This window comes from Oryzias melastigma, linkage group LG13 (genome assembly GCF_002922805.2).
Source record: "Oryzias melastigma strain HK-1 linkage group LG13, ASM292280v2, whole genome shotgun sequence".
NCBI classification, from domain to species: domain Eukaryota; kingdom Metazoa; phylum Chordata; class Actinopteri; order Beloniformes; family Adrianichthyidae; genus Oryzias; species Oryzias melastigma.
The window spans coordinates 28,646,000-28,660,477 of NC_050524.1; the positions used below are offsets into that span (position 1 = coordinate 28,646,000).

Sequence of the window (14,478 nt, forward strand, 5' to 3'; positions counted from 1 at the left end):
ACTGACAAAAAAAAAACCCCAAGAGAAATGTCAGCCGTTAATGCTCAGGTGTTCATTTGTATCTAAAATGTTGTCGTTCATCTTTCTGCATATCCTCTCAGGGGTTGCATCAGCTAATCGGCCCACACTGATCTGCACAATAATGTTTGGCACGCATGCCCTTCCTAACCATTGACTGTATAATCACTGGACATATATACTCCTCCCCCTCTCGTTTTCCAAATAGGAAGTATCCGCTAGTTCCAAGAAGTCAAAATCCCATAGACTTCCATTAAGAAATAAACAGTTGTTTATCAGTCATTTTATTTGTCAGAATGACTATTCTTTCTCTGATAAATTCTTCTTAAAATCTTCTTTCAAATCCTTTATTTTTAAAGATATATATATTTTTTTATCGCAAGTTATTCAAGTTACAAACGAACCAATCAGATGCCTTAATAAAAGCAAGTGGTGCCAGCTTTCCCTACTTCGAACGTTTAATTGACTGCTTTAAGTTTAAGGGGTGTGGAACAAACTCACTCTTGATCAGAGCCAGTCCTGGGCACAGGCAAGCTAGGCGGCCGCCTAGGGTGCCATCTGCTGGAGGGGTGCAAAATTGCAATATATATATATATATATTTACAGTCTAACACCACTCATTTTTTGTAAAATGATGCAAAATGTAATAATTACTTCTTTTTTGTTGGGGCGTGTTATTTGTGTGTGTGAATGCAAAGGGAGATTACATTTCGCCTGGGGCACCATGCAGCCCAGGGCCGGGCCTGTTCATGATTACCGAGTTCCTCTAAAAATGTGACTCAGAGAGACTCGAACCAATCACTGCTGTCAGGTTACAAAATGGCGGCAGGAAAAAAGGAAGCCACGGTGACGGCTTTGGCCTGGTTTCGCAAGGGCAGGAAGTAAGGTTTTTACGATGGGTGACGTCAACATTTTGTTTTGTCCAGTGAATATGGCTATGTTCCTAACACAAGCCTGTATTTTAACCGAGCTGGTGACCAGCACAAGCAGACCCACACTTGGGACGCTTTGTGGATACATAGTTGGGCACCAGTGTGAGCGGTGTTGCCTAGGAATCCAACCCTGATTTACCGCATGTACCATTCCTGCACAACTGAGCCACTTTTAAAAGATGCCTTTTCATTAATCTTTTTGGAATTGGGTTTGTGAAGAAAAATAGGGATTTTGTCAATAAAGTAAAAGGTATTGAATTGCTTTATTGCCAGTAAGAATCATTAAACTCCTGAAGACCATGAAAGGTTAAAGCTATAATAAAATCAAATTATAGGCAGAGAACTAAAAGCTTTAGAGCGTTTAGACATAATTCCATATTTGTATCCTTAACTCAAGAGACTCTTATATTTTAGGCATTTTCTTTTATGTTTTTATGACAATAGAATGTTTTATGTTATTTTGGTAATCAATCACAAAAAATGAATTAGACAGGTAAGTTGCAAAAACATATTTTTTTGTTGTTTGTTGTGATATTAGTAGGAGTTTGTTGTGATCCAGACAGACAAGCAAAATAACAGAAAATGTTACCAAGATGTCGGAAGTTCTCCTCCAGTCCACTCCAAAAGTTTTTCTCTATTAAGCCCTTCACCAGACCCCACGGCTGTTTCCTGAAACGCAGCTCCGTTGATATCCTGAGGGACACAAGTGGACGCTCATTTTCGGCAGACACGCACAGCAATTACGAAAACAAACATGTCAAAGACAAAGTAGAAAAAGTAGACAGCAAAATTTGGTCCAAATTAGTCGAGGTTCCTCACCGTAACCGACACTTGTTCTTGGCCACGCGTGTTAGCATGTAGCGGTTGAGAGTGTAGAAGTAATCATGGTAGGGCACGTCGTGCGTGATGACCTCTGCGTCGATTATATAACACTCACTCTCCTGGCTGGCTTTGTACAAAGTCTATGGAAATCAGCATCAAGTGGTTTAACCAACTGCTGCTCAACAACAGGTGGAAAGCACGTTTTGTGGGGTTTGCTGTACCTGCGTCTCAGTGACTGCAGCTGTCTTCGGTGCCAGAGGGTTGGACAGAGAGATGGTGTACATGATCTCTCTGGTCTGATGTCCAGCTTCGTCCTTCTTCCATGGGTGGTACACCACGTCTGGATGAAAAGAAAGTCAGATTTTACTGAACGATAAAGGTCAGTTGGAAAGTGACTGTATTACCATAAGAATGTAGGGGGTAATAACCCGAGAATCGCCGTTGCTCCATGAAGTCGCTCATAAATTGAGACTTGTTGAAGAGGATGTCGTAGAGTTTGTCCACGCTGATCCGATACACCTCGTTGATATGCTGCCTGCCGTTCAGATCGTCATGGAAGGCCTGCACCTCACCTGAACATCAAAGAAAAACAAGCCGCGATTTTTTTCTCATTTCCTCAACATCACCCGACAGAGATGGTGGAACCCGCGAGGAAGCACTGGAGGCTGAAATACCTTCATCGTGTGTTTCTGAGGAGTCGCTGAGCTCAGTGGGGATATCTTCATTGTCATTCAGGTCCAGGGATGGTGATGGAACCGGACCTTCAGGCCCACTGGTCTCTTTCTTCTCCTCTTCTAGTAGAGGAACAGCCAACAGCTCTCCGTCTGCGAGGCAGTCTGCAAATTCCTCCACTGGAAGGTCAAACTGAGGGAAAGAATTCCATCTGTAACCCCCTAACTCTGATCTCTAGAGGTGTTTAGCAGGTTTAAGAACCAGCATGTAGCTTACTGTGATGGGTGTGTCATTGTTGCCAGGGCTTGGGATGGCGCTGTTTGGGATGACCTTCTTGAGCAACGGAGGAGGGCTCCCCTCAGGCTTGGCCTCTGCACTGCTCTTTGTCAAGTTGTCATTGTTGATCTCGTTCTCCTCGTTTGGAATCTCCTCGCTAAACCTGGAGGCGCCAGATAACAGTGATGGAGGGAGTTTGTTTAGTTCCAAGAATTCAGTCTCAACTTTAGAAAAACGTTTTTTTCTAACAACTAAACAACGCAAAGGAATGTTTGCAAACCTGAAAAATGACAGATAAAAGAACAGAAAACCCCATCCTCAAGCATGTCAAGGTTGTGCTGACATTTTCAAAAGACATCTTAATAATGGAAAAGGCCACAAATTACGCAAACATAAGAGCCAAGGTTTTAAATTACAACACTTCTGGTGTTGAACGTGTGACAATCTGATATGAACACACAAATACAGCATGTGTACTTACAACAGAACACAACAAGACACAAAGGTGTCAGATTGTATCTTCAAGTGGAAAACTATCTGTACTGTGAACGGACTCCACTGTATCGACATTATTGGTTCTGCAAACTTTGGACACTTGGACTTGACTCTCAGACTTAAATTTCACATCAATCCTAAAAGAAAAGACTTAAAATTTAAATTGAAACTTGACATCGGAGACTTGAAGCTCAACTCCTGACTTGACATCATAGACCTAAAACTGGACTTGACCTCAAGGAATTGAGATTTGATCTGAGACTTGGCTTCAATGACTTGAGACTTTATACAAGACTTGACTTCAAGAATTTGAGACTTGATCCGAGACTTGGCTTCAAGGACTTGAGACTTGATGCAAGACTTGACTTCAAGAATTAAAAAATTGTTGAAACTTGCTTCCTATATTGGAGTCAAGACTTGAAACATGGCTTAGAACTTGACTTCAAGGACTTGTAACTTGGCTAGAGACTCGACCTCTGGGACTTGAGACTTGACGTCAAGGTCTTGAAATATGACTTGAGACTTAACTTAAAAGACTTGGCTTGAGACTTGACTTTAAGGACTTTCAACTTGATGTCAAGGACTTGACTTGATACTTGAAGTTTGGGGCTTGAGAACTTTGACTTGCAAAACGGGACCTGTCAGGAAATCTGCTGTGAAAAAGATTTTTCCTCGTTTTCCAGAAAGATCTGAACAAAAGACCGAACAATCAAATCCGATCACTTGGAAATGAAAATTTAGAACGAAGCGCTGGTTTTAGAGCAAAAATGAACTAAACTTCCTTTGGATGAAGATTATACAGTGCGATCAATATGCAGAAATGTGGCTGTTCCACCATGGACTGAGCAGAGTCAGGCCTGTTAGTTGTTTACAGTACTTTCCAGTGTTACCATGTGGTGCTCCTAAGTCTAGATAAATTCAGGGGATTGGATTAGAAGGAAGATCTGCTGTGAAACTGAACCCAAATCATTTGTGTGAATGGAGTGATTAGTTGTGTTGATCCCTGAAAGGAGTAGCCAAAATGGAAAAAAAACTCAATGAAACTTCTCCCGTCACATCATTTTTCGTTATTGGTTTGTTGCAGTAATTAATGATTTCTAAACGTTTTTTATTTTGATTTCAGTTTTGTGTCCTAAACGGTTTGATATAGGTTGGTCAAGCAGACTCACCCCATGGTGTTGAAGTCGTCATCAGGGGGAACGTAGTCCTCATCGTCACTGGTCAGGCCCAGCTCGTTGCCATAGCACTGATGGACAAAGTGCCACAGCTCTTTGGGGCACAAGGGCTGCAGGAGGCGCAAACCAGAAATATTAATAAGTGAGCGTCCTTAAATTTTCCATTTTGGTGTATTCAGATCAGATATACTGACTTTATCGAGTAGTGCATTCTGCCATAACCGGAACATCATCATGTATGTCCGGTCCCTGGCTCCGAATGAGGTGAAGAAGTGCTGTGAGTAGGAAATGCAACACTGATGAACACTGAAAACCTTACTGTTCAATTCCTGAGAGTTTGGAATAATGGGAATTAGCAGTGACACATTTTAACTTCTGATGATTATCTTAAACTTAGTTTAAACAAGAACATATCCCCCTACTGACAACAAAACTGTCACGACTTTTCCCTTGTGGTGTTTGTTCACAGATTAAACGTGGAAGTGGGAGAGTGTCTGCAGATCTTATGCTTTGTCTCCAGTACCTTCTCCGTGTCCGTGCAGACCTGGATGGCATTGGGAATGAGGCGTGCTGTCTTCTCTTTAGTCATGGAGCAGATGTCCTTCAGTCTGACTGTTAGCTGTGCAAACACAGACAAATCACATGTACACGCTCACACGGCTCGTCGAGGCTGTGCATAAAGCTGAACAGATGCCTGAAAGGCATTACCAGTGTTTCCCATCGGAAGATGTTGCTATAGAAACAGATCCAGTTCTCAGAGAGGTAGAGTCTTCCCTGCAGGAGGATGTCCCGTTGAAGAGCACAGGAGTAGTCTGCAACACAAACAATTCACAAAATCAGTCCTCACTATCCATACGGTATAGCAGTGGTCTCCAACCAGAGAGAATAGGAATATACTTTACATTAAAGTCATTTTGACAGGTGACCTCTGACCCCTACATCACCATTTAAACAGAAATTGACAGCCGATTTGTCAATATAAAATTTGTATTAATTTGATATAAAAAGGAGACAATTTTCATCAAGCTTTGATGATGCCACACCTCTTTCCTGCCCACCCACCACTCCATTTCTGCTAAAAGCTCCACCCTTATCCTTGCCCATCCCCCACCCCATCGAGATTGGGTGGGGGATGAGGGGAGGGAAGGAAGGGGGTTGTCAAAGTTCAACGAAAAGGGTTTCTATTTGAATATATTAACAAATAATCTGTCAAATTCAGTTTGATTGATGGCGTAGGGGTCAAAGGTCATCTGTCAAAATGTGTATGATGTAAAAGAATATTCCTATTCTCTCTTCAATACCTCCCCCGGCCCAGCAGTTGGTACCAGATACCAATGGTAGAGGAGACAACCTGTATTTTTTCCACTTTACTTACAACCTGATGCTTAAGGAAGTTTTATTTTGGAAAAATCCTGGATTATCTCGACCACATCACATCGACGCACGTCAAGTCGCTAAGGCCGCGAGTCAAAAATACAACCGCTATTTCGCTGTGCTGACTGCTACGTTGAAATAATCAAGCTAGCAAAGTAAAAAAAAAACATGTATTTGTAAAGTTTATTTTTGCAGAAAAGAGCCAATGAAGAAACAGAAGAAAAGCCTTCAACTTCAAAATAAAAGAAAGCTTCATTTGACAGACAAAAACCAGGAGTCCTTACTTCAAATATTAATTTATAATGACATTGTTCCCATGCCATAATAATATTGCATAATATTCAACAACTGTATGTTCAGTTATGTTTTTCATTTTGTATTAATTTGTCGCACCTTAAAGTTAGACGAGGCTGAAGTTGGCGTCTGATTTTTTAGCTTCCACTTTGACAGCTATGTGTTAAGGTAAAATCTTTATCTCATTTTAATTGATCCTACATGAAATCTAGTGTAGAAATAAAGTTTAAAGCAGCAGCTGCAGATATTTTACAGAGGATGAAAATAAACTTTACTCTCCAAAGTAACTAGCAAAACTGGAGACTTACAAAAAATAGAAAAAATACTGTGAAAATACTGTGACATTAAGCTGGTCCGTGGGCTGGAACAGGTTCGATACAACTGCCGAATAGGATGCGAGATGTGATTAAAGATTTTGCTATTTCATCTGTGCCAGACCATTTTAAATTACATTGAAGCAACACTCAGCTGTGCATTCACTATGACTGTGTGCTAATAAATTCACAATCGAAAACCGAACCATATGTTACACCACTGAACTGAATCGTGGGGTGAGTACATTTTTCCAACACTACAGCTTGAAGCTTTAAGATTTGGTATTTTATTTTGTTGTTGTTTTGTAATTAACAAAACAAATCCGTGACCAAAAAATTTAGGTTTGAATCGAATCGTGGGGAAAGTGAATCGTTGCATCTCTAGTGCTAAATATGTCGACAAGCAGTTCAGAAAGTGTTGAAGTAAAAGCAAGCTCCACAACTTTTTACAAAACATGGACAAAAAATTGGAGGTTTAATGTTATTTCCTGAACTGTTGGCTCATAGGTATAGTCTGAAAACCATTAGTTATTAACTGTTTCTGGACAAGGATTGAATAGAAAATTACAATACTGCACTCATGCACTGGCATGACTTTAATTCAAGATTTTAAGAACTCAGGACACAGAAGTTTTAAGTCCAGGTAAAGATAATATATAAAACAGGGAGAGCACATGATTCAGGTTGGGACTGTTGGGACTTTCTCTGCACTGACAGGGTCAGGATGACTTTCCTGGGAGGAGAAACGTTGTCTTTGTAGGATTAAATCCTCACTCGATGATTCACATTGACTGCCTGTATCAATCATTTGTATGCTTCAGGCTGTCAGGAGAGGAAGAAGAGACCTAAAGTTGGCTAAAGACCATTTGCATTGGAATGATGATGGCTGGAACAGATACTTAAGGCAATAGAGGTCATGTGTTTGAAAGTGCTGCCTTTATGTTTGTTGTCAAACAGTGGATTCCTCTGAGAGCGGGCTCCACTGCTGAGCTCATGCGAGGATTAGTGGTGGTTTGAGGGAGTTCTGCTGCAGGCAAAGACAGGGTCAGGCCTAACTAACTGAAACGCAACTTTTTCATGCAGCGAGTCCAAAGCCTTAACCACGCCTGCATGTTGTGGTGAGGTAGCTGGAAAATTGAGAGGAAAATGACACTGCCACTTCAGTTGCCTAAACTGAGTTTCTGTGCAGTACACTTGACTAAAAAGGTCAAACATTCACCAGACCGACTGTTTGGAATCGCCTGTAAACTGCACTAAAGAAACAAAAGGGTCAGATTTGGGTCTTCTTTTTATGATTGTTACAAGTGTTTTTGCAGTTCCTGACTGGTGGGAGGTTGGCGCCAGTGTTTGGCAGCGGAGCCACCAGCAGTGTGTGAATGTGTGTGTGAATGGGTGAATGGGTCTGTCACTGTGAAGCGCTTTGGGCCCTCGAAGGAGGGTAGAAAGCGCTATACAAGTATACGCCATACCATTTACCATTTATAATCAAACTTTTTATTGTTTTTGTTCATCCACAGTATAAACCAGGGGTTCCCAAACGTGTTCACTCAAAGGGCCAAAATCTAAATGGGATCCCGGTCTGCGGGCAAAACACAATATCTGTATGATAGTCATAAAATTAAAAGAGAAAATAAATAATATGGTTTAATTTATTTATTTTGATTCTGCATTCATTAAGGTAACACACATTATTAAGAATAAAAAGTAACATTTGTCTTTGAAACCTTTAACAGTAAGGCCTCACTGGGCATTTTTATCTAAAAAACAAGAGGAAGCTAAAACAAACTTTCTTCTAATGAAAACAGCAAACTGAGATCCTAATGAGAGACGTGGAGCTGGTATTTTGACTTTATCCGCTTGCCGTCGTCGCTCCATTTTGGCTAGTTAAAAAAGGCTGCTAAAAGCGTTGGAACTGACCATGAAGGCTCTTGGGAATTTCCAACACAAAAAATTCCATGGTTGACTCACTAGTGGGTTGTTGCACCCACAGCTACAGGCAAAGAAAGCGCTAGCGCCACTTGAATCCTGAACGTATATCACAGCCGTAGAGTTTTGGAACACCATAGAGAATCAATGGGAAACGGGTATTAGGTTTTAACTAAACACTCCGCGCCTTCCGCAGCCCACCAAAAGATAACCTTTGGGGGGCCAAATTTGGCCCGCATGCCCAACTTTGGGCACCCATGGTATAAAGCATAAAAACCCACTCAGCTCAAAATTGTGTTGTTGGTGTTTGTAAAATGTAACATTGAAACATTAAGAACAAGTTCATAAAGTTGTATCTTTTACTGCACTAACATGTCAAGAATTTAAATGAAAATACATCAAAATGAACAATTATTTAGATTAAAAATTAATTAGATTAATGATAATTTAACTCCACAAAAAATAAATCAAAATACAGCACTAAAAAATTGAACTTAAATATACATTTTTGAGTAAATCCCGGTTCATCTTTCGTGGTTTCACTATTACTCATTTTTTCTGTGCCTTTATTGTTTTTCTCTCTCTGTCTTTCTCTCTATATTCTGTGTTCTGAGCCCTGACTGGATGTTGCCTCTGTCAATCAATTTCCTCCGCGCCGTGTCTGCTGTAGTCTCACCAAGATTGGGTGGTCTGGCGGTTTTTAGATTACTTTTGGGCCGGTAGACTTCTACTATCTGGCAACACCGGTCTGCTTTACAGACTCCAGTCCTCTTGACAGAGTTGCCTAAATCTTCGATCGGGATCAGAACTTTGCTTTCATTCTCTAAAACTATGAAACCAATTATGAGTCATAAAGATTTGAAACCCATTTAAAACAAATTTAAAAATCCAAGCTGAAATATTGGTGTTAAGATGACAAAAATGTAAATGTCTGAAACTTTCTGCAATTCTAATATATTATATTTTCAGCAACATATAAGTTTCAACATCAAAATTCCAGTTTTAAAAATTTTCACTTTCAATTTTTTTCCAGTTTCGAATCTAAAAATGTGAAACTTTTGGCTTTGTTCTGATGTAGGGGGGCAGGGCTAACATGAAGGACCAATCAAATTCGTTGAGAGTGGTGCATTAATGACTCGGAAAACACTTGGAAAATTTCGGTAAGAAAATGTCTGTTGCAGCACAGTAAGCTCCCTACAAAACTGGACTTATTCTTCTACGAAGGTTTGAACTTTGAGAGTTTAATCAAGAGAGGAAAGGTTGAAAATGTTCACGTCTGTCTGAAAAAAGTGTTTAAAGAAGTGTGTAGTGATCTATCGCGGGGGGTATATATAAAAAACTGGGAATGCTTTTAAAATAGATCAAAGGACGATCAGAGTGCAACTTTAATCATTTTTTTGCATTCCTACCTCATTGATATGATTATTTTTATACCACTTAATCAGATAAATGACTCAACTAATGTGCAACACTTGTATTTGGAAGAGTTCTGAGAATACCAGGTCCGCAAAAGAAACACTGTATGCATTTAAGGCACGCTGTAGGCACAGCTCAATGAGGATTAATCATTTTCTAATTACTAAGAAGTTGGCCGCCCTGTGCCAGCGCTCAGATGGCCTGAGTGTGTGACTCACCCACAATGAGTCTCTCTGTGTCAGGGAGCTGCTTGAAGAGTTTCCTGAAGTCCTCATTGCGCTGCTTGTATGTCGGGCTCAGCACCTGCAGGAACGGGCACACTGACGTTACACACGGCCCCCTCCCCGGCTCACGTTCTCATCCGCATGCTTCATGGCAAGACTTTCCTGGGTTATTCGTTTCTGCTAGCATGTGAGATCACCTCGTGAAAACCACCCACAGCTTTGGCGAGGGTGGGGGCCCTGCTTTTATTCAGCCAGGCCTCCACTCCTGTAGTGTGGGGGGTTTTGACAGGTAGATGGAATTATGGTGGATGAAAAATAGAAGAAAGCAGCCCGAGCTAACAGTAAAAGATTAGCAGATCATTTGATGCACATGCTACCGTGACAGGAGTTTAGGGTTAGAAAGAAGTCCATTTTTGGTTTTGTTAATGTGTCAGGGGTGTGTGGTATCGGCGGAGAAAAGTTCCACTAGTTCTTGGAAAAATCTTTCATTTGTATGCTTTCTTTAGCTCAAGTAGTCTTGATTATTTGAGCCTAAGATGTGCCAAAAAAAAAGTGTTCACTGAAGCGAAGGCTCTCTGTATCTGCACCAGATGTTTCCATTCAGCAGGAAATGTTCAGGAAACTATAGCTGCCAATCCAACAAAAACAAAACAAAAAAAACCTTTGGAGCACAGGAAAGCTTGTTTATGTAGAGCGTTTTCTGCTGCTGGCAACATGAGTGACATCTCTAAACTGTTTACACACATCACGCTCTCCCTCTGAGTCATATTAACCAAACACACACCTGTATTTTTGATATAATGGGAGAATCCCATAGTAACCTCCTCTGACAGGAGGCCTCTGTGAGGTCGGAGAGAATTCCAACAGCTATGACTCATAACCAAAACCAGAGGTTTTTATTTCGTTACCACAAAGCCGCAGTCGCAGCAGCGAACAGCAAAAACAAAGTTTGCGACCAAAAAGCCTGATTTGTTGGTGGTGATCGTCCCTCAGCTCAAGCAGAAGTCAACTTACAGCCGGGATGTCTTCATCGTCCCAGTCAGGGTCCTGGAGGTCTGACGCAGCCCAACCCCACTCCCAACCCCACTCTCCTCTGGCCGGACCCTGCAGGAGCCACCCCGCTAGTGCCTCATCCAGCTCCAGCATGGTCTCCCACTCCGACATGGCAGAGTCGTCGTCCGGCTCCGCGTCCATCGATTCTTTTTTTATCCCCTTCTCCTGATGTTGGAGGGCTCCCCCGGTTTGCAGAAGAGTTTGGAAGAATAAGAAGCAGCTGGCGAGTCCGGCAGCGTGGAGGCTGCTGTGTCCGCCCCCCCCTTTGCTTTCAGAGTGGAGCGGTGGACACAGAGCGCTCCAGCCACATGATCCTAGTGCTGCCCCTCCGTTGTCTGACTCTGTCACTTCCTTTCACACACTCACAGGGAGAGGAGTTACGGCCGTTGCCCTCTAGTAACCCCAGCCAACAAGTTCTTTATTATCATCCCACAAGCTCTTTCCTTTTTTTTCTTCCTCCAGCTCACTCCTCCTAGTAAGTGTGTGTGCAGAGTGTGTGTGTGAGGTGCCGTCCAAGTCTCAAGTGCCTTGTAATTGCTCTGTTTACAAGCAGGACAGAATTAGGCAGGTTTACTTTGTGGAGAGCTCTCCGAGCAGCCTCCTCAAAGCTGGAGGAAATAAGTGGACACAAGCTGGACCCAAGAAATAAAAACGTGACCCCTCGACCAAAGCATGCCTCCCATCCATCCTGCTGTCTCTCCAAGTGATTGATTTATAGAGAACAGATGTGAACACAACCTCCAGTTACCTCCGCCTGCAAAACAACCCTGTCTATCTTGAGAGAATCTGCGTTTGGTTGTGAGCCAGTCTTCCCTGAAGAATGAGGTTTATTTTATGTATTTATGAAAAGACTAAACCAAAGGAAGTAAAAGTGCTGATCTCGGTTCACTGGATGGCTCTGAAGGCATTTTGTCTCAGCCTTGGCTTTGAGTACAACCACATACTCTATGACACTCGATCCCGCCGCCGTACTGTAAGAAGATGAGGAAAAATGCACTGCTCCTATTTTAGCGTCCCTCAAAAAAAAAACAACGATTCCAAACTGTAACTCAAAACGGCAGCTGTGAGGTTAGGAATAGTTCTGAAGGACTGTAACGCACGACTTCTGCAGTAGGGTGGCCATGATTAGTCGACTAATTGACCACTAAAATAGTCGATGCCTAAATTAATAGTCGATTGGTCAACTAATCTATGGCTAATCGACGATTAAAATAGTCAACGACTACTTCTTTAGTCGACTATTCAACGACTAAATTAGTCGTCGATTAATTCATTAGCCAATTAGTCGACTATTTGACTATAAGAGTTGTCAATGGCTAATTCAATAGTCGACTAATCAACTATTCAAATTGTTGCCGACTAATTTAATAGTCGATTAATCGACCATTAAAATAGTCTATGCCTAAATTAATAGTCAATTGGTCAACTAATCAATGGCTAATCGACGATTAAAATAGTCAACGACTACTTCTTTAGTTGACTAATCGACTGCTAAAATAGTCAATGACTACTTCATTAGTCGACTATTGGACGACTAAATTAGTCGACGATTAATTCAATAGTCGATTAGTCGACTAATCGACTGTAAAAGTAGTCAATGGCTAAATCAATAGTTGACTAATCGGCGATTGAAACAGCCGATGATTAATTGAAATGTTGATTAGTCGTCTAATCGACGATCAAAATGGTTGACAACTGATTCAATAATCGACTAATTGGACAGACAAAAGCTGCACAATTCATTAAAAGCTGAATAAACTATCATCCTAATTGTCCTTATTTTTAATTTGTTTAGAGCTAATGATGGTTATGATGTGTGCTTTACGCATGACCTGATTAGTCGATCAATCTGAAAAAATAATGGGTGATTAGTCGAGTATTAAAATACTCGTTTGTGGCAGCACTATTCTGCAAGCTTGAAAGATTTTTTTCAGCTAAGCTGGAGCAAGAGAAACAGATGTTGGAAAGCAGCTCTTTGGGGTCAAAGGTTTGATGGAGAGCAGAACAAGGCTTTAATCCACATGGATGTCATTTGTATATGTAACTTTTAGGAAATATTGATTCCTTCCTCAAAATGACTCGTGACGGCCTCATCGAGGGATCCTCCCACTCCTTCCATTGAAGTAAAAGAAAGAATAATGTGAGTGATGCAGCGTCCATAGTTCAGGTACTGTGTGCTACCTTGGATGAGGTGGGACTGCAGACACAGAGGGCGTATTGATTCGGTTCATTATTAACCGGCTGCACAAACAGTAGGGGATGGAGGAGACTGGTACTGTAAAGCAGGGTGTGTGCTAAAGGAGCGTGCTTTTTCTCCATAAATAATAAACCTGTCCTTTATCAGTAAGAATGTTTTACATTGGTGCCACCTCATCGAAGTGTAATGACTAATGAAAGGCTTTATTGTTCTTCTCAGTTTTTTATGTCTTGATTAAACTTTCTGAACCCTCAGAAACATTGTGCCAAACTGGCATAAATATAAATATATTTATATGGAGAGTAAAATATTGAAAGTTTTTTAAGGTTTAAGTTGATAAATTCTCGAAAAATATTCCTACCATTTTATTATTCATATTTATGTTACAAAGTTACGGTTTTAAAAATTAGCATTCTGCTAGCCGTTTGGACTACCTTGGCATTTACTAAGATGTTTTAGGCTGTTTTGGAGTTTAGCGAATGTCTCAGCTACATGCTAGCTGTTTTGGCCAATTTAGGCCTTTTAAATGTTTTTTTTAGGCTGTTTCAGAGTTAGACTAATATTTATACGCTAGCTGTTTTGGCCAATTTAGGCTTTTTCAGTTTTTAGGCTATTTTGAAGTTTAGCTATAGTTTAGCTATATGCTAGCTGTTTTGGCTAACCTATGGTTTGTTTATCTAACTTATCTAATCAAATATGCGTTTACCTAATATTTCAGCTGGCTTTCAGCTTCAGTGATTTCAGCTATCATCTTCAGGAGCAAAATTCAGCTTACAGCATTCACATTAGTATTATCGCAAGAAATGCTATATATCTACTTCATTATTATGTTAAAAATTTATGGCTTTAAAGTTTAAAAAATGTAGTTTTAGAGTGTTCAATAAATATTTTTCCTGTTCCGCCCACGACCTAAGGTGTGTTTTGGATTTTGGCCTCTGTGGGATTGAGTTTAACACCCCTGCCTTTGATCAACATGAAAAATGTTTTTTTTAAGACATTTAAGTTGTTGGATTTTCGTTAAAAACCTCATAATCATAGTTAAAATACTACTGGGAATGTTTTTTTTTTTAAATAACCAAACTCGTTGTAGGGGGACTTTAAACATTTTGGTCCGTCAGTTCAAAATGTGAAACCCCTATAATATAGAGAGAAATAACCCCAATATTTAAATATATTCTTAGTTTAGTAATTTTTTCTGATTTTGGCATTAAAATGACAAAAAATCTAAAAGTCTGGTATCTTAATAAATAATGATATCATATCAGACCGATTAAAAAGGATGCTTTTTCG

At 40.6% G+C, this 14,478-nt stretch overlaps 1 protein-coding gene across 20 annotated transcripts in view; it reads right to left on the reverse strand.

Moving 5' to 3' along the window:
• The window catches only part of gramd1bb (GRAM domain containing 1Bb), a 140,869-nt gene that overhangs the window by 13,449 nt on the left and 112,942 nt on the right, over window positions 1-14,478 (reverse strand). For 15 of the 20 annotated variants that reach the window (XM_036214732.1, XM_036214750.1, XM_036214749.1 and 12 more), the window contains 11 exons: window positions 9,933-10,017; window positions 5,099-5,202; window positions 4,914-5,009; window positions 4,585-4,665; window positions 4,385-4,500; window positions 2,721-2,883; window positions 2,447-2,636; window positions 2,177-2,344; window positions 1,994-2,112; window positions 1,770-1,912; window positions 1,540-1,643 (listed from right to left, as the gene is read on the reverse strand). In XM_036214732.1, the coding sequence (XP_036070625.1) occupies window positions 1,540-1,643; window positions 1,770-1,912; window positions 1,994-2,112; window positions 2,177-2,344; window positions 2,447-2,636; window positions 2,721-2,883; window positions 4,385-4,500; window positions 4,585-4,665; window positions 4,914-5,009; window positions 5,099-5,202; window positions 9,933-10,017 (1,369 nt within the window). The remainder of the gene's footprint in view (window positions 1-1,539; window positions 1,644-1,769; window positions 1,913-1,993; window positions 2,113-2,176; window positions 2,345-2,446; window positions 2,637-2,720; window positions 2,884-4,384; window positions 4,501-4,584; window positions 4,666-4,913; window positions 5,010-5,098; window positions 5,203-9,932; window positions 10,018-14,478) is intronic. The other 5 variants (XM_036214739.1, XM_036214735.1, XM_036214742.1 and 2 more) reach the window with 1 other exon arrangement.